Source organism: Bombina bombina, chromosome 9, assembly GCF_027579735.1.
Source record: "Bombina bombina isolate aBomBom1 chromosome 9, aBomBom1.pri, whole genome shotgun sequence".
Classification (NCBI taxonomy): Eukaryota; Metazoa; Chordata; class Amphibia; order Anura; family Bombinatoridae; genus Bombina; species Bombina bombina.
The window spans coordinates 7,072,456-7,094,969 of record NC_069507.1 but is presented as its reverse complement, the minus strand read 5'-3'; the positions used below and the strand labels follow the sequence as shown (position 1 = coordinate 7,094,969).

Here is a 22,514-nt window from a genome sequence, read left to right as displayed (position 1 = left end):
TGTATAACTGTGTGTCCTCTTTAGTCACAGTGTCCCCTGTATAACTATGTGTCCCCTTTAGTCACAGTGTCCCCTGTATAACTGTGTGTCCTCTTTAGTCACAGTGTCCCCTGTATAACTGTGTGTCCTCTTTAGTCACAGTGTCCCCTGTATAACTATGTGTCCCCTTTAGTCACAGTGTCCCTGTATAACTATGTGTCCCCTTTAGTCACAGTGTCCCCTGTATAACTGTGTGTCCCCTTTAGTCACAGTGTCCCCTCTATAACTATGTGTCCCCTTTAGTCACAGTGTCCCCTGTATAACTATGTGTCCTCTTTAGTCACAGTGTCCCCTGTATAACTATGTGTCCCCTTTAGTCACAGTGTCCCCTGTATAACTATGTGTCCCCTTTAGTCACAGTGTCCCCTGTATAACTATGTGTCCCCTTTAGTCACAGTGTCCCCTGTATAACTATGTGTCCTCTTTAGTCACAGTGTCCCCTGTATAACTATGTGTCCCCTTATGTGTCCTCTTTAGTCACAGTGTCCCCTGTATAACTATGTGTCCCCTTTAGTCACAGTGTCCCCTGTATAACTATGTGTCCTCTTTAGTCACAGTGTCCCCTGTATAACTATGTGTCCTCTTTAGTCACAGTGTCCCCTGTATAACTATGTGTCCCCTTTAGTCACAGTGTCCCCTGTATAACTATGTGTCCCCTTTAGTCACAGTGTCCCCTGTATAACTATGTGTCCCCTTTAGTCACAGTGTCCCCTGTATAACTATGTGTCCTCTTTAGTCACAGTGTCCCCTGTATAACTATGTGTCCTCTTTAGTCACAGTGTCCCCTGTATAACTATGTGTCCCCTTTAGTCACAGTGTCCCCTGTATAACTATGTGTCACCTTTAGTCACAGTGTCCCCTGTATAACTATGTGTCCTCTTTAGTCACAGTGTCCCCTGTATAACTATGTGTCCCCTTTAGTCACAGTGTCCCCTGTATAACTATGTGTCCCCTTTAGTCACAGTGTCCCCTGTATAACTATGTGTCCCCTTTAGTCACAGTGTCCCCTGTATAACTATGTGTCCCCTTTAGTCACAGTGTCCCCTGTATAACTATGTGTTTCCTTTAGTCACAGTGTCCCCTGTATAACTATGTGTCCTCTTTAGTCACAGTGTCCCCTGTATAACTATGTGTCACCTTTAGTCACAGTGTCCCCTGTATAACTTGTGTCCCTATAGTCACAGTGTCCCCTGTATAACTATGTGTCCCCTTTAGTCACAGTGTCCCTGTATAACTATGTGTCCTCTTTAGTCACAGTGTCCCCTGTATAACTATGTGTCCCCTTTAGTCACAGTGTCCCCTGTATAACTATGTGTCCTCTTTAGTCACAGTGTCCCCTGTATAACTATGTGTCCTCTTTAGTCACAGTGTCCCCTGTATAACTATGTGTCCTCTTTAGTCACAGTGTCCCCTGTATAACTATGTGTCCCTCTTTAGTCACAGTGTCCCCTGTATAACTATGTGTCCTCTTTAGTCACAGTGTCCCCTGTATAACTATGTGTCCCCTTTAGTCACAGTGTCCCCTGTATAACTATGTGTCCCCTTTAGTCACAGTGTCCCCTGTATAACTATGTGTCCCCTTTAGTCACAGTGTCCCCTGTATAACTATGTGTCCCCCTATAGTCACAGTGTCCCCTGTATAACTATGTGTCCTCTTTAGTCACAGTGTCCCCTGTATAACTATGTGTCCCCTTTAGTCACAGTGTCCCCTGTATAACTATGTGTCCCCTTTAGTCACAGTGTCCCCTGTATAACTATATGTTCCCTTCTGTCACAGTGTCCCCTATATAATAACTGTATCCCCTTTAGTCAGTGTCCCCTATATAATAACTGTGTGTCCCCTTTAGTCAGTGTCCCCTATATAACTGTGTCCCCTTTAGTCAGTGTCCCCTATATAATAACTGTATCCCCTTTAGTCAGTGTCCCCTATATAACTGTGTCCCCTTTAGTCAGTGTCCCCTATATAATAACTGTATCCCCTTTAGTCAGTGTCCCCTATATAATAACTGTGTGCCCCCTTTAGTCACAGTGTCCCCTATATAACTGTGTCCTCTTTAGTCAGTGTCCCCTATATAATAACTGTATCCCCTTTAGTCAGTGTCCCCTATATAATAACTGTATCCCCTTTAGTCAGTGTCCCCTATATAATAACTGTATCCCCTTTAGTCAGTGTCCCCTATATAACTGTGTCCCCTTTAGTCAGTGTCCCCTATATAATAACTGTATCCCCTTTAGTCAGTGTCCCCTATATAATAACTGTGTGTCCCCTTTAGTCACAGTGTCCCCTATATAACTGTGTCCTCTTCTGTCACAGTGTCCCCTATATAATAACTGTGTGTCCCCTTTAGTCACAGTGTCCCCTATATAATAACTGTGTCCCCTTTAGTCAGTGTCCCCTATATAATAACTGTGTCCCCTTTAGCCACAGTGTCCCCTATATAATAACTGTGTCCTCTTCTGTCACAGTGTCCCCTATGTAACAACTGTGTGTCCCCTTCAATATCACGTGCTCCGGTTCCCGCCACTTCCTGGGCCTCCTCTCGGGTCAGCTGAGGTGTCACGGGTGTTGGTGACGTGGGTACCGCCCCGGAGTCAGGTGACAGCGGCGGGTGGAGTCCTTGTATGTCAGTGGCTGCTGCGAGGCCCCGAGCTTCGGCAACATGGTGAGCCGGGTATACTGAGGCGAGGGGCAGTAGGCGGCTGTGGGAGAGGTCGGGGATGTAGCGAGGCCTAGTGAGGGTAGTGTACGGGGCCTGAAGTGAAGCAGCTGTACCGGGGAGCACATTATCCAGCTGTACCGGGGAGCACATTATCCAGCTGTACCGGGGAGCACATTATCCAGCTGTACCGGGGAGCACATTATCCAGCTGTACCGGGGAGCACATTATCCAGCTGTACCGGGGAGCACATTATCCAGCTGTACCGGGGAGCACATTATCCAGCTGTACCGGGGAGCACATTATCCAGCTGTACTGGGGGGGAGCACATTATCCAGCTGTACTGGGGGGAGCATATTATATCCAGCTGTACCGGGGAGCACATTATCCAGCTGTACCGGGGAGCACATTATATTCAGCTGTACCGGGGAGCACATTATCCAGCTGTACCGGGGAGCACATTATCCAGCTGTACCGGGGAGCACATTATATTCAGCTGTACCGGGGAGCACATTATCCAGCTGTACTGGGGAGCACATTATATGCAGCTGTACCGGGGAGCACATTATCCAGCTGTACTGGGGGGAGCATATTATATCCAGCTGTACCGGGGAGCACATTATCCAGCTGTACCGGGGAGCACATTATATCCAGCTGTACCGGGGAGCACATTATATGCAGCTGTACCGGGGAGCACATTATCCAGCTGTACTGGGGGGAGCATATTATATCCAGCTGTACCGGGGAGCACATTATCCAGCTGTACCGGGGAGCACATTATCCAGCTGTACCGGGGAGCACATTATCCAGCTGTACCGGGGAGCACATTATCCAGCTGTACTGGGGGGAGCACATTATCCAGCTGTACTGGGGGGAGCATATTATATCCAGCTGTACCGGGGAGCACATTATCCAGCTGTACCGGGGAGCATATTATATTCAGCTGTACCGGGGAGCACATTATCCAGCTGTACTGGGGGGAGCACATTATATCCAGCTGTACCGGGGAGCACATTATCCAGCTGTACCGGGGAGCACATTATATTCAGCTGTACCGGGGAGCACATTATCCAGCTGTACCGGGGAGCACATTATATCCAGCTGTACCGGGGAGCACATTATCCAGCTGTACTGGGGGGAGCACATTATATCCAGCTGTACCGGGGAGCACATTATCCAGCTGTACCGGGGAGCATATTATATTCAGCTGTACCGGGGAGCACATTATCCAGCTGTACCGGGGAGCATATTATATTCAGCTGTACCGGGGAGCACATTATCCAGCTGTACCGGGGAGCACATTATCCAGCTGTACCGGGGAGCATATTATATTCAGCTGTACCGGGGAGCACATTATCCAGCTGTACCGGGGAGCACATTATATCCAGCTGTACCGGGGAGCACATTATATCCAGCTGTACCGGGGAGCACATTATATGCAGCTGTACCGGGGAGCACATTATATGCAGCTGTACCGGGGAGCACATTATATGCAGCTGTACCGGGGAGCACATTATATCCAGCTGTACCGGGGAGCACATTATATCCAGCTGTACCGGGGAGCACATTATATGCAGCTGTACCGGGGAGCACATTATCCAGCTGTACCGGGGAGCACATTATATCCAGCTGTACCGGGGAGCACATTATCCAGCTGTACCGGGGAGCACATTATCCAGCTGTACCGGGGAGCACATTATCCAGCTGTACCGGGGAGCACATTATCCAGCTGTACCGGGGAGCACATTATCCAGCTGTACCGGGGAGCACATTATCCAGCTGTACCGGGGAGCACATTATCCAGCTGTACCGGGGAGCACATTATCCAGCTGTACCGGGGAGCACATTATATCCAGCTGTACCGGGGAGCACATTATATCCAGCTGTACCGGGGAGCACATTATATCCAGCTGTACCGGGGAGCACATTATATCCAGCTGTACCGGGGAGCACATTATATGCAGCTGTACCGGGGAGCACATTATATGCAGCTGTACCGGGGAGCACATTATATGCAGCTGTACCGGGGAGCACATTATATGCAGCTGTACCGGGGAGCACATTATATGCAGCTGTACCGGGGAGCACATTATATGCAGCTGTACCGGGGAGCACATTATATGCAGCTGTACCGGGGAGCACATTATATGCAGCTGTACCGGGGAGCACATTATCCAGCTGTATGGGGGGGGGAGCCCAGTACCTGCAGCTTGTACGGGGGCGCAGAAATGCCCCTTATCTCAGTTATATTAATATACTTTTTACCTCTGTGATAACCCTGTATCTAAGCCTCTGCAGACTGCCCCTTATCTCAGTTATATTAATATACTTTTTACCTCTGTGATTACCCTGTATCTAAGCCTCTGCACACTGCCCCTTATCTCAGTTATATTAATATACTTTTTACCTCTGTGATTACCTTGTATCTAAGCCTCTGCAGACTGCTCCTTATCTCAGTTATATCAAAATACTTTTTACCTCTGTGATTACCCTGTATCTAAGCCTCTGCAGACTGCTATATTAATATACTTTTTACCTCTGTGATTACCTTGTATCTAAGCCTCTGCGGACTGCCCCTTATCTCAGTTATATTAATATACTTTTTACCTCTGTGATTACCTTGTATCTAAGCCTCTGCAGACTGCTCCTTATCTCAGTTATATTAATATACTTTTTACCTCTGTGATTACCCAGTATCTAAGCCTCTGCAGACTGCCCCTTATCTTAGTTATATTAATATACTTTTTACCTCTGTGATTACCCTGTATCTAAGCCTCTGCAGACTGCCCCCTTATCTCAGTTATAGTAATACACTTTTTACCTCTGTGATTATCCTGTATCTAAGCCTCTGCAGACTGCTCTTTATCTCAGTTATAGTAATACACTTTTTACCTCTGTGATTACCCTGTATCTAAGCCTCTGCAGACTGCTCCTTATCTCAGTTATAGTAATACACTTTTTACCTCTGTGATTATCCTGTATCTAAGCCTCTGCAGACTGCTCTTTATCTCAGTTATAGTAATACTTTTTACCTCTGTGATTACCCTGTATCTAAGCCTCTGCAGACTGCCCCTTATCTTAGTTATATTAATATACTTTTTACCTCTGTGATTACCCTGTATCTAAGCCTCTGCAGACTGCCCCCTTATCTTAGTTATATTAATATACTTTTTACCTCTGTGATTACCCTGTATGTAAGCCTCTGCAGACTGCCCCCTTATCTCAGTTATAGTAATACACTTTTTACCACTGTGATTGCCTTGTATCTAAGCCTCTGCAGACTGCCCCTTATCTCAGTTATATTAATCTTCTTTTTACCTCTGTGATTACCCTGTATCTAACCCTCTGCAGACTGCCCCTTATCTCAATTATATGAATATACTTTTTCCTCTGTGATTACCTTTTATCTAAGCCTCTGCAGACTGCTCCTTATCTCAGTTATATGAATATACATTTTACCTCTGTGATTACCTTGTATCTAACCGTCTGCAGACTGCCCCTTATCTCAGTTATATTAATATACTTTTTACCTCTGTGATTACCCTGTATCTAAACCTCTGCAGACTGTCCCTTATCTTAGTTATATTAATATACTTTTTACCTCTGTGATTACCCTTGTATCTAAGCCTCTGCAGACTGCTCCTTATCTCAGTTATATTAATATACTTTTTACCTCTGTGATTGCCTTGTATCTAAGCCTCTGCAGACTGCCCTTTATCTCAGTTATATTAATATAATTTTTACCTCTGTGATTACCTTGTATTTAAGCTTCTGCAAACTGCCCCCTTATCTCATTGCTTTTGACAGACTTGCATTTCAGGAAATTAGTGCTGACTCCTAAATAACTTCAGTAGCACAATGTTATTTATATGAAATACATGAACTAACACCCTCTAGTGGTGAACAACTGTCAAATGCATTCAGATAAGAGGCGGCCTTCAAGGGCTTAGAAATTAGCATATAAGCCTACCTAGATTTATCTTTCAACTAAGAATACCAAGAGAACAACGCCAAATTGGTGATAAAAGTAAGTTGGAAAGTTGTTTAAAATTACATGCCCTATCTGAATCATGAAAGTTTAATTTGGACTTGACTGTCTAACTTAAAGGGACATAATACTCAGATGCTAAATCACTTGAAACTGATGCAGTATAACTGTAAAAAGCTGACCGGAAAATATCACCTGAGAATCTCTATGTAGAAATGGAAGATATTTTACCTCCCAATTTCCTCAGCTCACCAGAGTAAGTGCTGTGTAAAAAGTTATCTTCAATTACTGTCCAGCTGCAGATAAAAAACAAAACAAAATGAACAGCTGCCAATCAGCATCAGCAGTGCTGAGGTCATTAACTCTTTTACTGTGATCTCATGAGATTTCATAGTAAACTTCCTTAAATTGAATAGGGAAATAACATGTGTGCATGAGTCTCACTCCCTTGCCGGTCCCGGGACAGACGTACTGATTTGCTGCTTAAAGTCCTTTACAATGGGATGTGGCTACTGAGGAATTTTTGAGGTAAAATGTTACTTTTTTACATAGAGATGCTCAGGTGATATTTTCTAGTCTGCTTTTTACAGCTATGCTGCATCATTTTTATGTGTTTCAACATTTGGGTATTATGTCCCTTTAAAGGGACTGCTGGACAAAACTGCAATAGCATGGGGTTACTATTAACTAGGAGTCTTATTTTAACCCCTTATAGGTGTGGTTGGTCAAGCTAAAATTTCTGCACACTGGAGCTGACATCTTGTAGCCTATTCCAGCTCTTTGTTTCACAACTTTTAAACTCTGAAGGCCAACATCAAAAATGTAAAGCTCACAAGTCTGAATTGTGTGTAGTTGCCCAATGCGCACAATCACTGACCTGTTCACTTCTGTCACAGGGTGCAGGAATATGGCAACTCTCAATATGAAAATGTGGCACCTTAACGAGCAGTGCCGGTTGTTAAGCCCTTAAAGGGCCACTAAACCCAAAATCTTTCTTTCATGATTCAGATAGAGAATAGAAATTAAAACAACATTACAATTTACTTCCATTATTTATTTTGCTTCATTTTTTAGATATCCTTAGTTGAAGAAAAAGCAATGCACATGGTGAGCCAATCACTCAAGGCGTCTATGTGCAGCAACCAATCAGCAGCTAGTGAGCATATCTAGATATGCTTTTCATCAAAGAATATCAAGAGAATTAAACATATTAGATAATATAAGTAAATTAGAAAGATGTTTAAAATTGCATTCTCTTTCTAAATCATAATAGAAAAAATGTGGGTGGCATGTCCCTTTAAGCCTGATGTCCTGGGTTTTTTCTGCCCTTGCGCTTTAGTGCCGAGATCACGCTATTTCTGCATGCCGCGGGAGGAGTGGGAGTCCTTAAGGACCAGCAAAGAGTTTAATGGTGGGAGGGAGGTATACGCTACAGAAAATGTTAATGAAGGGCTGGCCCTACTAAGCAAACTCTAGGAGGTGCTGCACTACAGACAATGTAGTATTAGAGAGCTATTTGGAAGGGATCAGGGAGGTTGGAGTGTAAGGGAGGCTCCTACTCTGCAGAAAATAAAATAAGAAAAAAAATAATTAAAAAATGCACAGTACGTAAGATGGTGGTGACCAGTAAGGGGTGAGGGAGGGGGAAGAGAGCTGTTTGGGAGGGATCAGGGGGTGGTAGGGTGATCTCTACACTACAGCTAAACTTAACCTTACAAGCTACCTGATTAATAAAAAAAATGGGGTATAGGGAAGAACCTAAGTAGGGGTTAAATTGCGCACTCCCTATAATATAGTGTTAAAAAAACAAACCTTTTATTGTTATTTATTAAAAACAGAGAATTAATTCTCCTAAATGTACCCAAAGTAAGTCAACCAGAATTATTAAATAAGTATATAGTCATCCCCCTGTTTCCTGGCCGATAACAGCATACCTCGGCTTCAGGTGACAGTGATGATTAACTAAGTAATTTAAAAAGAATTATTTGTGCAAAAAGACATGCACTAATATACCACAAACGCGTTTCGTCTGCTAGCAGCCTTTATCAATGTGAGAAATGACAAACCGAGGCCCGGGTACTGTCCCTTAATATACATGAACCATATACGACAATCATCTAATACTATTACTGCGTGTGAAGTACGCCCTCTCATTGACCAATCGCAGCATTGTGCATGTCATAGGGTGGGCGTGTAGGCCCATTAGCCAATCACTTTGTGCGTCAAAACATAGATGTGTGCTTACGCTCTCTATTGATAGGATATCCTGCGTTATATGTCATATTCCCACCAATAGAAATTTAGCCACTATAGTAAAGATACTACATTATACTGAGGGTCCATGCTTGTAAAGTTTTGCATATACCATATCTTGTTAGTGTAAAAACATTCACATAGCTTAAATACGTTAAACTATCGATCTGTTCTATGAACTCCGCAATGTTTCTCAGTCTCCCGATGTAAATACAATGCACATCTATCTGGGAATTGTCTTTCTTGGTTATACATTGTGAAAATATATAGCATGTTCTGCTTCATACAGCCCCTGTGTCACCATTTGTGTCGTTACCATCGGGGTACTGTTAGATAATATCTTCACTGGATATTGACTTGCATCAATCTTATTCCTATTAAATCTGCAAGATTAATATCTTGATAGTCAGATTACTTTATTAAATAGACTATCTATAGATATTCAGACATGTTACAATGAGACTGGCAGATGATATATATTAATACTAGTTACCTATGTGTTCAATGTATTGTACAAATGTGATATTAATCGTCCAAATATTATCTCTTAGACATATAGGAGGGCTAGTATAGAGAAATTACGCTCTCTCATACGTGACCTACCTTCATCTTGCTGTTCATTAAACAACTATAATATCATGGACATTACATTATTTATTTTCATCTTGCTGATTATACCAAATTTGTAGTGTAGTTTCAAATATGGATGTGCATATGGGTCATGTATGGGCAGCACATATGAAAGGTGGAGATTCTAATTAAAGTACTTGGTATCAGGCAGCAGTAAAACCTTTTATATTATAGTTAGGATCAGATAACCATTTATAAGTTTAACCGTGACATTTATTTATATCAACGGAAAACTAATGGTAATTGTTATTACATCTAATATACCTCTGGCCTCTATATTCTGGATATTAAGTGATTATAATAATCTGTGGACCATGGGGTCCCTTTAATTTACTTATCTGTAAGCATTTGTGACTTAAACTCTGTACGTAATTATTAAACTTAAATCCATAATTCTTTCCATGGAGGTTAGTTTCTTATATTATTGTAAACACCCAACTTTCTAATCCCTATGCCCCATTTTTTATTGTCATTCCGGTGCTGCCCCCCTAAGTAATAACACAATATTCTGTTAATTCCTATTTACATTTAGACTAGTGCCAGTAATTCCTTCTTTACTTCATCTCAAACTACCTCATTAACCTCTTCACTGCTGGGAATTTCAGAAGTGTGGTGCGAAGATGCATTTAGAGGCCTTCTGCTATTTCTAAACAAAGGGGATCCCAGAGAAGCTTTTGCAACCATTTGTGTTATGACTGCACAAACACTATGTAAATAATATTAGTGAGAACCCCAAAGTTTGTGAAAAAGTTAACACATTTTTTTTAAATTATCTCATGCAGCGAAGAAATACAAAAAAACGGGCCTAGATCAATACCTTGGATTGGCTGCTAAAAATATATAGTTTTGATGGGTAAATAAAATTAAAAAAAAAACAAGGCTCTATTTCTGTTAAAATGGAGTGATAGCAAAAATGCTAAAAGGAGTTAAAAAGGTTAAAAGAAGAGATCTGCTGGCACAGGAGAAAAAACAGCATTTGAGTAGTGACCATTCTGTCATTGCGCCAGCAAAGTAATGCCCCTTTAAAGGGACATTAAACACTTTGAGATGGTAATATAAAATGATGAATTGTATATGATAAAACAACTCCGCAATATACTTTCATTATTTATTTTGTCCTCTTTGCCTGTAATTCCATTCTGAAATTGTGAGCTTTTCAGTTTCTGTTAGAAATGGAAGTGCAGAACACTGTTAAATCCAGCACAACCATTGGCTGCACACTCTAATGACCTATGTATAACTGTCCCTAATTGGCCACAGCAGAGAAGGCAACACAAGTTACAACATGGCAGCTCCCAGTGTTTTATAGACACTAAAACTTTACTTATTTTGTCACTTTTTAAACAACTAATGAAACTTTAAAAAATACATCTACATGTTAGTCATGGACTAATGTTTTCTTTGAATGCATCATTCTGTCTAGCATGTATTTAGTGCTTAATGTCCCTTTAAGCATGCTACTTCATGTTCAACTTGCTTACTAGATTGTGCTGATGTTATGTAAGATGCACAGATGGAATGTATTTTTAGTGTGAGGGGGTATGTACTGGGGTACGTATTAATGACAAATACAAACATACAGTTACTTGATCCTGTTTCATACCTTTAGCTGTGTGTTATACAGAGCACTGTATGGTCTGGTGTGCAGGAGTAACTGTGTAGCTATATAGATGAGAGGGGTATGTACTGGGGTACGTATTAATGACAAATACTTGTTTCATACCTTTAGCTGTGTGTTATACAGAGCACTGTACGGTGTGGTGTGCAGGAGTAACTGTGTGTAGCTATATAGATGAGGGGGGGTATGTACTGGGGTATGTATTAATGACAAATACAAACATACAGTTACTTGATCCTGTTTCATACCTTTAGCTGTGTGTTATACAGAGCACTGTATGGTCTGGGGTGCAGGAGTAACTGTGTAGCTATATAGATGAGAGGGGTATGTACTGGGGTACGTATTAATGACAAATACAAACATACAGTTACTTGATCCTGTTTCATACCTTTAGCTGTGTGTTATACAGAGCACTGTACTGTCTGTGGTGTACAGGAGTAACTGTGTGTAGCTATATAGATGAGGGGGTATGTACTGGAGTACGTATTAATGACAAATACAAACATACAGTTATTTGATCCTGTTTCATACCTTTAGCTGTGTGTTTTTACTGAGCACTGTACGGTGTGGTGTGCAGGAGTAACTGTGTAGCTATATAGATGAGGGGGTATGTACTGGGGTACGTATTAATGACAAATACAAACATACAGTTACTTGATCCTGTTTCATACCTTTAGCTGTGTGTTATACAGAGCACTGTACGGCGTGGTGTGCAGGAGTAACTGTGTGTAGCTATATAGATAAGGGGGGGTATGTACTGGAGTACTTATTAATGACAAATACAAACATACAGTCACTTGATCCTGTTTCATACCTTTAGCTGTGTGTTATACAGAGCACTGTACTGTCTGGTGTGCAGGAATAACTGTGTGTAGCTATATAGATGAGGGGGATATGTACTGGGGTACGTATTAATGACAAATACAAACATACTGTCACTTGATCCAGTTTCATACCTTTAGCTGTGTGTTATACAGAGCACTGTACAGTCTGTTGTGTGCAGGAGGAGTTGGTTACATGGGACAGCCATCAGCCAATCACAAACTGCATATTCGTATATTCTCTGAATCTTGCACATGCTCAGTAGGAGCTGGTGCATCGGAACATTGCATATAAATGTATCATGTGACAGCCGTCAGCCAATGACGTGTGCATATAAAAATATTATGTACATTTAGATATGGAAGTAAATTGGAAAGTTGTATAAAATTGCTGCTCTGAATCATGAAGGTTTCATTTTGCCTTTAGTTGTCCTTTAAACAATTAGTGTTTTCTTCTCAATTCTTAAAGCCACATTAATCTTCCAGAACGAACTTAAAGGGACACTCAAGTCAATATTAAACCTTCATAGGGCTGCAACTGATTATTTTCATAATCGATTAATCGGCCGATTATTTTTTCGATCGGATAAAAAAAAAGAATCATATATTTTAAATATAATCCACATACTGAGTGTTACAAATATAAACTTCAGACTAAAGCTTTACATTAAAACAACTGTTTGTCCAATTTTTAAGCAGCAAAACAAATTTTTATAATTAAGCAAAACAAAACCACAAACTGTTTGAAAAGAGGTAGAACTGTCACTGTTTATAATATTCTATTATTCACTCTTTCAGAAACTTTGCATTTAAATGCAAAAATGTCACCATAACCGCAGGCTCCTGGCTGAGGCTGGCTCTTTTTGCAGCTATTTTGCCTGCAGCAGAGAAGAGGTGCTCAGATGGTGTTGAGGTGCCTGAGATGCATAAGTAGGGTTTTTCCAATTTCACCAAAGTGGGATATTTATCTTTGTTAGCTTTTCACCAATGCTAAGTGTTTTCCACCTTGGCAAGGGGCCTCTCACCAAAGTAAGGCTGGACTTAATTCTAACATAAAAAATATCTTTAATATCTATATATGCAAATATCTATATGCAATGGTAAATAACCAGCTATAAGGTTATGGTAAAAATATCTAGTCTGCTTTTAAAATAACATATACTTATAGAGGTTGAATCTGGCACATATCACAATTTTATTAAAAATATAAAAAAAACACAATAATAAAAAAATAAAAAAAAGTCAAAAGCGCTAATGACTTTATATCAATAACAGGACACAGCCATACACCTTTATCTATACAGTGCATATAATCGGCAATAGCAAGCGTTCCGTTAATAATTATGCAAACAGATAATAGTGCACATCAATTCAAATAACAAATCCCATCAATCTAGGGCTAAGTGTAAATTACAAGCTCGGCACTATATCATGCAAAGTCTAGCCCCAAATCACCTGATTTAATATTAACAATCCAAATGATGACTCCTATTATTTCTGGGTTGTACATAAGCCTGTAAATTTCTACAGATATTTACTTTTAACTTTTTCCAGACGATATATGTCCTTTAGGCTAAGGACAGAACCATAAAACACAATACCATGTGCAGGAGCTCATTGGTCTGTGCACAACACCAGCTGCTTTACTCCAACTAATTGCAAACCAACTAATCGATTATGAGATTCGTTGACCGCTATTTTCATAACGATTAGCTCTAAACCTTCATGCTTGAGAGAACAGCAATTTGATTCAACTTTACAATTTACTTTCATTAAAGCAACATTCAACACCAGAATTGTTGTTGTTTAAAAAGATAGATAATCCCTTTATTACCCATTCCCTAGTTTTGCATAACCAACACAGTTATATTAATATACTTTTTACCTCTGTGATTACCCTGTATCTAAGCCTCTGCAGACTGCTCCTTATCTCAGTTATATTAATATACTTTTTACCTCTGTGATTACCTTGTATCTAAACCTCTGCAGACTGCCCCCTTATCTCAGTTATATTAATATACTTTTTACCTCTGTGATTACCTTGTATCTAAGCCACTGCAGACTGCCCCTTATCTCAGTTATATTAATATACCTTTTCTCCAACATTGGTGTGTCCGGTCCACGGCGTCATCCTTACTTGTGGGATATTCTCTTCCCCAACAGGAAATGGCAAAGAGTCCCAGCAAAGCTGGTCACATGATCCCTCCTAGGCTCCGCCCACCCCAGTCATTCTCTTTGCCGTTGCACAGGCAACATCTCCACGGAGATGGTTAAGAGTTTTTTGGTGTTTAAATGTAGTTTTATTCTTCTATCAAGTGTTTGTTATTTTAAAATAGTGCTGGTATGTACTATTTACTCTGAAACAGAAAAGGATGAAGATTTCTGTTTGTAAGAGGAAGATGATTTTAGCAGACAGTAACTAAAATCGATTGCTGTTTCCACACAGGACTGTTGAGATGAAGTAACTTCAGTTGGGGGAAACAGTTAGCAGTCTTTTCTGCTTAAGGTATGACTAGCCATATTTCTAACAAGACCATGTAATGCTGGAAGGCTGTCATTTCCCCTCATGGGGACCGGTAAGCCATTTTCTTAGTTAAACATAAAAGAATAAAGGGCTTCAAAAAGGGCTTAAAAACTGGTAGACATTTTTCTGGGCTAAAACAATTGCTTTACTAGGCATATTATGCAGATTCTAACTAATTATTGGTATTATAATCTTGGGGAACGTTTAGAAAAACGGCAGGCACTGTGTTGGGCACCTTTTTCGGATGGGGGCCTTTCTAGTTAGACAGAGCCTCATTCTGGGACTGTATAGGGGTTAAATGTAAAAACGGCTCCGGTTCCGTTAATTTAAGGGTTAAAGCTCTGAAATTTGGTGTGCAATACTTTTAATGCTTTAAGACACTGGTGAAATTTTGATAACATAAAACAGAAAAGAAAAAACAGGCGCACAAAGCACGATTCAAGTGTAAAAGTTTTAATAACAAAGTGACACACGCACAGTAATAATTGCACTTACTAGATTAAAATAATTGATATGCATTGAAACAACACTCCTTGGGTCTGCAGCTCCTGTAACAGTGGCACAGATGGTCCTTCACCTTACAGCTTTTGTCCAACAGCGACAGGTAATGGTAATCCGGATTCTTAACCTGAGCGTGTGACCAGCTTCTGTAAACAGGTTGTTCTGCTTCCCAAATAGAGTGATAGTCTGCAGTGACTGTCCTGACGCGTTTCCCCCGACTTCGGCCAGGCTTTTTTTTTTTAAAAAAAAGCCCGGCCGAAGTCGGGGGAAACGCGTCAGGCCAGTCACTGCAGACTATCACTCTATTTGGGAAGCAGAACAACCTGTTTACAGAAGCTGGTCACACGCTCAGGTTAAGAATCCGGATTACCATTACCTGTCGCTGTTGGACAAAAGCTGTAAGGTGAAGGACCATCTGTGCCACTGTTACAGGAGCTGCAGACCCAAGGAGTGTTGTTTCAATGCATATCATTTATTTTAATCTAGTAAGTGCAATTATTACTGTGCGTGTGTCACTTTGTTATTAAAACTTTTACACTTGAATCGTGCTTTGTGCGCCTGTTTTTTCTTTTCTGTTTTATGTTATCACTTCTGAGTCAAGACCGGTGAATTGCTGGCTGGAACAAGGCTGCACTATAAAGGCACAACATTTGGAATTCAATCCTTTTACAGAGGAACCGTTTGGGATAGCATTCCAAGGAAAGAACTTGCAAAACACCAGCTGCAAGATTTTAACCTTTAAACTAATTTACTCCATCACAAGGTACTGTGGTCAAGTCATTTTTTGGTATCCCCATTTTGAGATTATATGGACAATTTTTGAGAATAGACTAATTCCATTGGGATTGTGTATATATATTTTTTTATCAGATACATATTTTTTCATCAGTTTTTAATATTTATAATATTTATTGTGGTTGGCATTAGAGCGCAAAAAATTTCTTGTTTTAAATTTTTTCAATGGTGAAATTTTGGTGAATTTTGAACAATTCCTTCACACTTTTTCACATATTCAGTAATAAAGTGTTTTCAGTTGGAAATTTAAAGTGACAGTAACGGTTTTATTTTAAAATGTTTTTTGTGCTTTGTTGACAAGTTTAAGCCTGTTTAACATGTCTGTACCATCAGATAAGTTATGTTCTATATGTATGAAAGCCAATGTGTCTCCCCATTTAAATTTATGTGATAATTGTGCCATAGTGTCCAAACAAAGTAAGGACAGTAATGCAACAGATAATGATATTGCCCAAGATGATTCCTCAAATGAGGGGAGTAAACATGATACTACATCATCCCCTACTGTGTCTACACCAGTTATGCCCACACAGGAGGCCCCTAGTACATCTAGTGCGCCAATACTTATTACCATGCAACAATTAACGGCTGTAATGGATAACTCCATAGCAAATCTTTTATCCAAAATGCCTACTTATCAGAGAAAGCGCGATTGCTCTGTTTTAAACACTGAAGAGCAAGAGGACGCTGATGATAACTGTTCTGACATACCCTCACACCAATCTCAAGGGGCCATGAGGGAGGTTTTGTCTGATGGAGAAATTTCAGATTCAGGAAAAATTTCTCATCAAGCTGAACCTGATGTTGTGACATTTAAATTAGAACATCTCCGCGCACTGCTTAAGGAGGTGTTATCTACTCTGGATGATTGTGACAATTTGGTCATTCCAGAGAAATTATGTAAGATGGACAAGTTCCTAGAGGTTCTGGTGCCCCCCGACGCTTTTCCTATACCCAAGCGGGTGGCGGACATAGTAAATAAAGAGTGGGAAAGGCCCGGCATACCTTTTGTTCCCCCCCCTATATTTAAAGTGATGGTAAAGTATTGCAAACTTCAACATGCTATAGTATAGATAACAAAAAAAAAATGCACTTTCATTCACCAAAACGCTGAAAACTGTCAGTATTTGTAAATATTTACTTTTTAGATGCTTCCATTTCAGCTCCGTTCCTCCACCTGTACAATCGCCGCCATAGATTTTAAAAATCACGTGTTTTCAACTTGCAATCAGAATCCTGGCCAGTCGGGGACTGTAAAACACACTAACATGCCCCTCGTTAGCTATGCGCATGCGCTACATGTTAGATCTCAGACTGATCGTCTGAAAACATGTATTAAGCAATTAACGCATGCGCAAAGTGAATAGTTGAACAATATTCCTTATATAATGACGTAGAGAGCGGGTTGTTCCGCTCTCTACTACAACTCATACACAGATCAGGAAGTAATACTGGGGGCGGAGCAAGGAGCGATAACGCTCAGTAAGTAAAATATTATTTAAAAAAAAAACAATTGAATTTTAAATTAAAAAAAACTAGCGATTTTGGTGATAGAGACTTAAGTAATACGATTTTACCTTCACATTGCCCTCAATTTACCATCACTTTAAGAAATTATTTCCTATAGTCGACCCCAGAAAGGACTTATGGCAGACAGTCCCCAAGGTCGAGGGGGCAGTTTCTACTCTAAACAAACGCACTACTATTCCTATCGAAGATAGTTGTGCTTTCAAAGATCCTATGGATAAGAAATTAGAGGGTTTGCTTAAAAAGATTTTTGTACAGCAAGGTTACCTTCTACAACCAATTTCATGCATTGTTCCTGTCACTACGGCAGCGTGTTTCTGGTTCGAGGAACTAGAAAAATCGCTCAGTAAAGAATCTTCGTATGAGGAGGTTATGGACAGAGTTCAAGCACTTAAATTGGCTAACTCTTTTGTTTTAGATGCCGCTTTGCAATTAGCTAGATTAGCGGCGAAAAATTCAGGGTTTGCTGTCGTGGCGCGCAGAGTGCTTTGGCTAAAGTCTTGGTCAGCGGATGTGTCTTCCAAGACAAAATTGCTTAACATTCCTTTCAAAGGTAAAACATTATTTGGACCTGATTTGAAAGAGATTATTTCAGACATTACTGGGGGAAAGGGCCACGCCCTCCCACAGGATAGGTCTTTTAAGGCTAATAATAAGCCTAATTTTCGTCCCTTTCGCAGAAACGGACCAGTCTCTAATTCTGTATCCTCTAAGCAAGAGGGTAATACTTCACAACCCAAACCAGCCTGGAAACCAATGCAAGGCTGGAACAAGGGTAAGCAGGCCAAGAAGCCTACCACTGCTACCAAAACAGCATGAAGGGATAGCCCCCGATCCGGGACCGGATCTAGTGGGGGGCAGACTTTCTCTCTTTGCTCAGGCTTGGGCAAGAGATGTTCAGGATCCTTGGGCGCTAGAAATAGTTTCTCAAGGTTATCTCCTGGAATTCAAAGAACTACCCCCAAGGGGAAGGTTCCACAGGTCTCAATTATCTTCAAACCAAATAAAGAGACAGGCATTCTTACATTGTGTAGAAGACCTGTTAAAGATGGGAGTGATACATCCAGTTCCAATATGAGAACAAGGAATGGGATTTTATTCCAATCTGTTCATAGTTCCCAAAAAAGAGGGAACATTCAGACCAATTTTGGATCTAAAGATCCTAAACAAATTTCTCAGGGTACCATCGTTCAAAATGGAAACTATTCGAACGATCCTACCTACTATCCAGGAAAATCAATTTATGACTACCGTGGATTTAAAGGATGCGTATCTACATATTCCTATCCACAAGGAACATCATCAGTTCCTAAGGTTCGCTTTTCTGGACAAGCATTACCAGTTTGTGGCACTTCCATTTGGATTAGCCACTGCTCCAAGGATTTTCACAAAGGTACTAGGGTCCCTTCTAGCGGTTCTAAGACCAAGGGGCATTGCAGTAGTACCTTACTTGGACGACATCCTGATTCAAGCGTCGTCCCTGTCAAAAGCAAAGGCTCATACGGACATCGTCCTAGCCTTTCTCAGATCTCACGGATGGAAGGTGAACAAAGAGAAAAAAGTTCTCTGTCCCCGTCAACAAGAGTTCCCTTCTTGGGAACAATAATAGATTCCTTAGAAATGAGGATTTTTCTGACAGAGGTCAGAAAATCAAAACTTCTAAGCTCTTGTCAAGTACTTCATTCTGTTCCTCGTCCTTCCATAGCGCAGTGCATGGAAGTAATATGATTGATGGTTGCAACAATGGACATAGTTCCTTTTGCACGAATTCATCTAAGACCATTACAACTGTGCATGCTCAGACAGTGGAATGGGGATTATACAGACTTGTCTCCGACGATTCAAGTAGATCAAAAGACCAGAGATTCACTCCGTTGGTGGCTGACCCTGGACAATCTGTCACAGGGAATGAGCTTCCGCAGACCAGAGTGGGTCATTGTCACGACCGACGCCAGCCTAGTGGGCTGGGGCGCGGTCTGGGAATCCCTGAAAGCTCAGGATCTATGGTCTCGGGAAGAGTCTCTTCTCCCGATAAACATTCTGGAACTGAGAGCGATATTCAATGCTCTCAGAGCTTGGCCTCAACTAGCAAAGGCCAAATTCATAAGGTTTCAGTCAGACATGACGACCGTTGCATATATCAATCATCAGGGGGGAACAAGGACTTCCCTGGCGATGAAAGAAGTGACCAAGATAATTCAATGGGCGGAGGATCACTCCTGCCACTTGTCTGCGATCCACATCCCAGGAGTGGAAAATTGGGAAGCGGATTTTCTGAGTCGTCAGACATTCCATCCGGGGGAGTGGGAACTCCATCCGGAAATCTTTGCCCAAATAACTCAATTATGGGGCATTCCAGACATGGATCTGATGGCGTCTCGTCAGAACTTCAAGGTTCCTTGCTACGGGTCCAGATCCAGGGATCCCAAGGCGACCCTAGTAGATGCACTAGTAGCACCTTGGACCTTCAACCTAGCTTATGTATTCCCACCGTTTCCTCTCATCCCCAGGCTGGTAGCCAGGATCAATCAGGAGAGGGCCTCAGTGATCTTGATAGCTCCTGCGTGGCCACGCAGGACTTGGTATGCAGACCTGGTGAATATGTCATCGGCTCCACCATGGAAGCTACCTTTGAGACAGGACCTTCTTGTTCAGGGTCCATTCGAACATCCGAATCTGGTTTCCCTCCAACTGACGGCTTGGAGATTGAACGCTTGATTTTATCAAAGCGTGGGTTTTCAGATTCTGTAATAGATACTCTGATTCAGGCTAGAAAGCCTGTAACTAGAAAAATTTACCATAAAATATGGAAAAAATATATCTGTTGGTGTGAATCTAAAGGATTCCCATGGAACAAGATAAAAATTCCTAAGATTCTATCCTTTCTACAAGAATGTTTGGAGAAAGGATTATCTGCAAGTTCTCTGAAGGGACAGATCTCTGCTTTATCTGTTTTACTTCACAAAAGACTGGCAGCTGTGCCAGATGTTCAAGCATTTGTTCAGGCTCTGGTTAGGATCAAGCCTGTTTACAGACCTTTGACTCCTCCCTGGAGTCTAAATCTAGTTCTTTCAGTTCTTCAAGGGGTTCCGTTTGAACCCTTACATTCCGTAGATATTAAGTTATTATCTTGGAAAGTTTTGTTTTTGGTTGCAATTTCTTCTGCTAGAAGAGTTTCAGAGTTATCTGCTCTGCAGTGTTCTCCGCCCTATCTGGTGTTCCATGCAGATAAGGTGGTTTTGCGTACTAAGCCTGGTTTTCTTCCGAAAGTTGTTTCCAACAAAAATATTAACCAGGAGATAGTTGTACCTTCTTTGTGTCCGAATCCAGTTTCAAAGAAGGAACGTTTGTTACACAATTTGGACGTAGTCCGTGCTCTAAAATTCTATTTAGAGGCTACTAAAGATTTCAGACAAACATCTTCCTTGTTTGTTGTTTATTCTGGTAAAAGGAGAGGTCAAAAAGCGACTTCTACCTCTCTTTCCTTTTGGCTTAAAAGCATTATCCGATTGGCTTATGAGACTGCCGGACGGCAGCCTCCTGAAAGAATCACAGCTCACTCCACTAGGGCTGTGGCTTCCACATGGGCCTTCAAGAATGAGGCTTCTGTTGACCAGATATGTAAGGCAGCGACTTGGTCTTCACTGCACACTTTTGCCAAATTTTACAAATTTGATACTTTTGCTTCTTCGGAGGCTATTTTTGGGAGAAAGGTTTTGCAAGCCGTGGTGCCTTCCATTTAGGTGACCTGATTTGCTCCCTCCCTTCATCCGTGTCCTAAAGCTTTGGTATTGGTTCCCACAAGTAAGGATGACGCCGTGGACCGGACACACCAATGTTGGAGAAAACAGAATTTATGCTTACCTGATAAATTACTTTCTCCAACGGTGTGTCCGGTCCACGGCCCGCCCTGGTTTTTTAATCAGGTCTGATGAATTATTTTCTCTAACTACAGTCACCACGGTATCATATGGTTTCTCCTATATATATTTCCTCCTGTCCGTCGGTCGAATGACTGGGGTGGGCGGAGCCTAGGAGGGATCATGTGACCAGCTTTGCTGGGACTCTTTGCCATTTCCTGTTGGGGAAGAGAATATCCCACAAGTAAGGATGACGCCGTGGACCGGACACACCGTTGGAGAAAGTAATTTATCAGGTAAGCATAAATTCTGTTTTACCTCTGTGATTACCTTGTATCTAAGCCTCTGCAGACTGCCCCTTATCTCAGTTATATTAATATACTTTTTACCTCTGTGATTACCCTGCACCTAAGCCTCTGCAGACTGCTCCTTATCTCAGTTATAATAATATAGTTTTTACCTCTGTGATTACCTTGTATCTAAACCTCTGCAGACTGCCCCCTTATCTCAGTTATATTAATATACTTTTTACCTGTGTGATTACCTTGTATCTAAGCCTCTGCAGACTGCCCCCTTATCTCAGTTATATTAATATACTTTTTACCTCTGTGATTACCCTGTATCTAACCCTCTGCAGACTGCCCCCTTATCTCAGTTATATTAATATACTTTTTACCTCTGTGATTACCTTGTATCTAAGCCTCTGCAGGCTGCTCCTTATCTGTTATATTAATATATGTTTTACCTCTGTGGTTACCTTGTATCTAAGCCTCTGCAGACTGCTCCTTATCTCAGTTATATTAATATACTTTTTACCTCTGTGATTACCCTGTATCTAAGCCTCTGCAGACTGCTCCTTATCTCAGTTATATTAATATACTTTTTACCTTTGTAATTACCCTGTATCTAAGCCTCTGCAGATTGCTCCTTATCTCAGTTATATTAATATACTTTTTTTTTTTTTTCTTTTTTTTCAAAAGCTTTATTGAACATAAAATCACTGCATACAACGCAGAATTAAAACAGTTACATATGCAACAGTGTGGTAACAATGATTCCATATACATGATACATTTTTTCGACATATATGAGTTGTGGGTATATTTATTGTTCAATAAACAAATTTAGATTGCATAGGTAAGTTATTTAAACTAGGTAAGAGAGAAATTAATTCAATTAAGTGAATGAGAAAATACAATAAACAATTCAAATGAATGTATAAATATATATTCATACGTACATGGTTCCTGCAGAGGCGTAAACTGATGTCAGTGATTATCGGGTTCTTGAAATGACCTTCT

General features: G+C 41.0%; 1 protein-coding gene across 2 annotated transcripts in view; it reads left to right on the top strand.

The window, feature by feature from the left end:
- Positions 1-2,588: 2,588 nt before the first annotated feature.
- The window catches only part of VPS26A (VPS26 retromer complex component A), a 153,521-nt gene continuing 133,595 nt past the window's right edge, over positions 2,589-22,514 (top strand). Inside the window, exon 1 of one of the 2 annotated variants that reach the window (XM_053691855.1) lies at positions 2,589-2,702. In XM_053691855.1, coding sequence (XP_053547830.1) covers positions 2,700-2,702 — 3 coding nt within the window. In that variant the 5' untranslated portion in view covers positions 2,589-2,699. Of the gene's footprint in view, positions 2,703-11,485; positions 11,522-22,514 lie in introns of those variants that run through there. The other variant, XM_053691854.1, reaches the window with a different exon arrangement.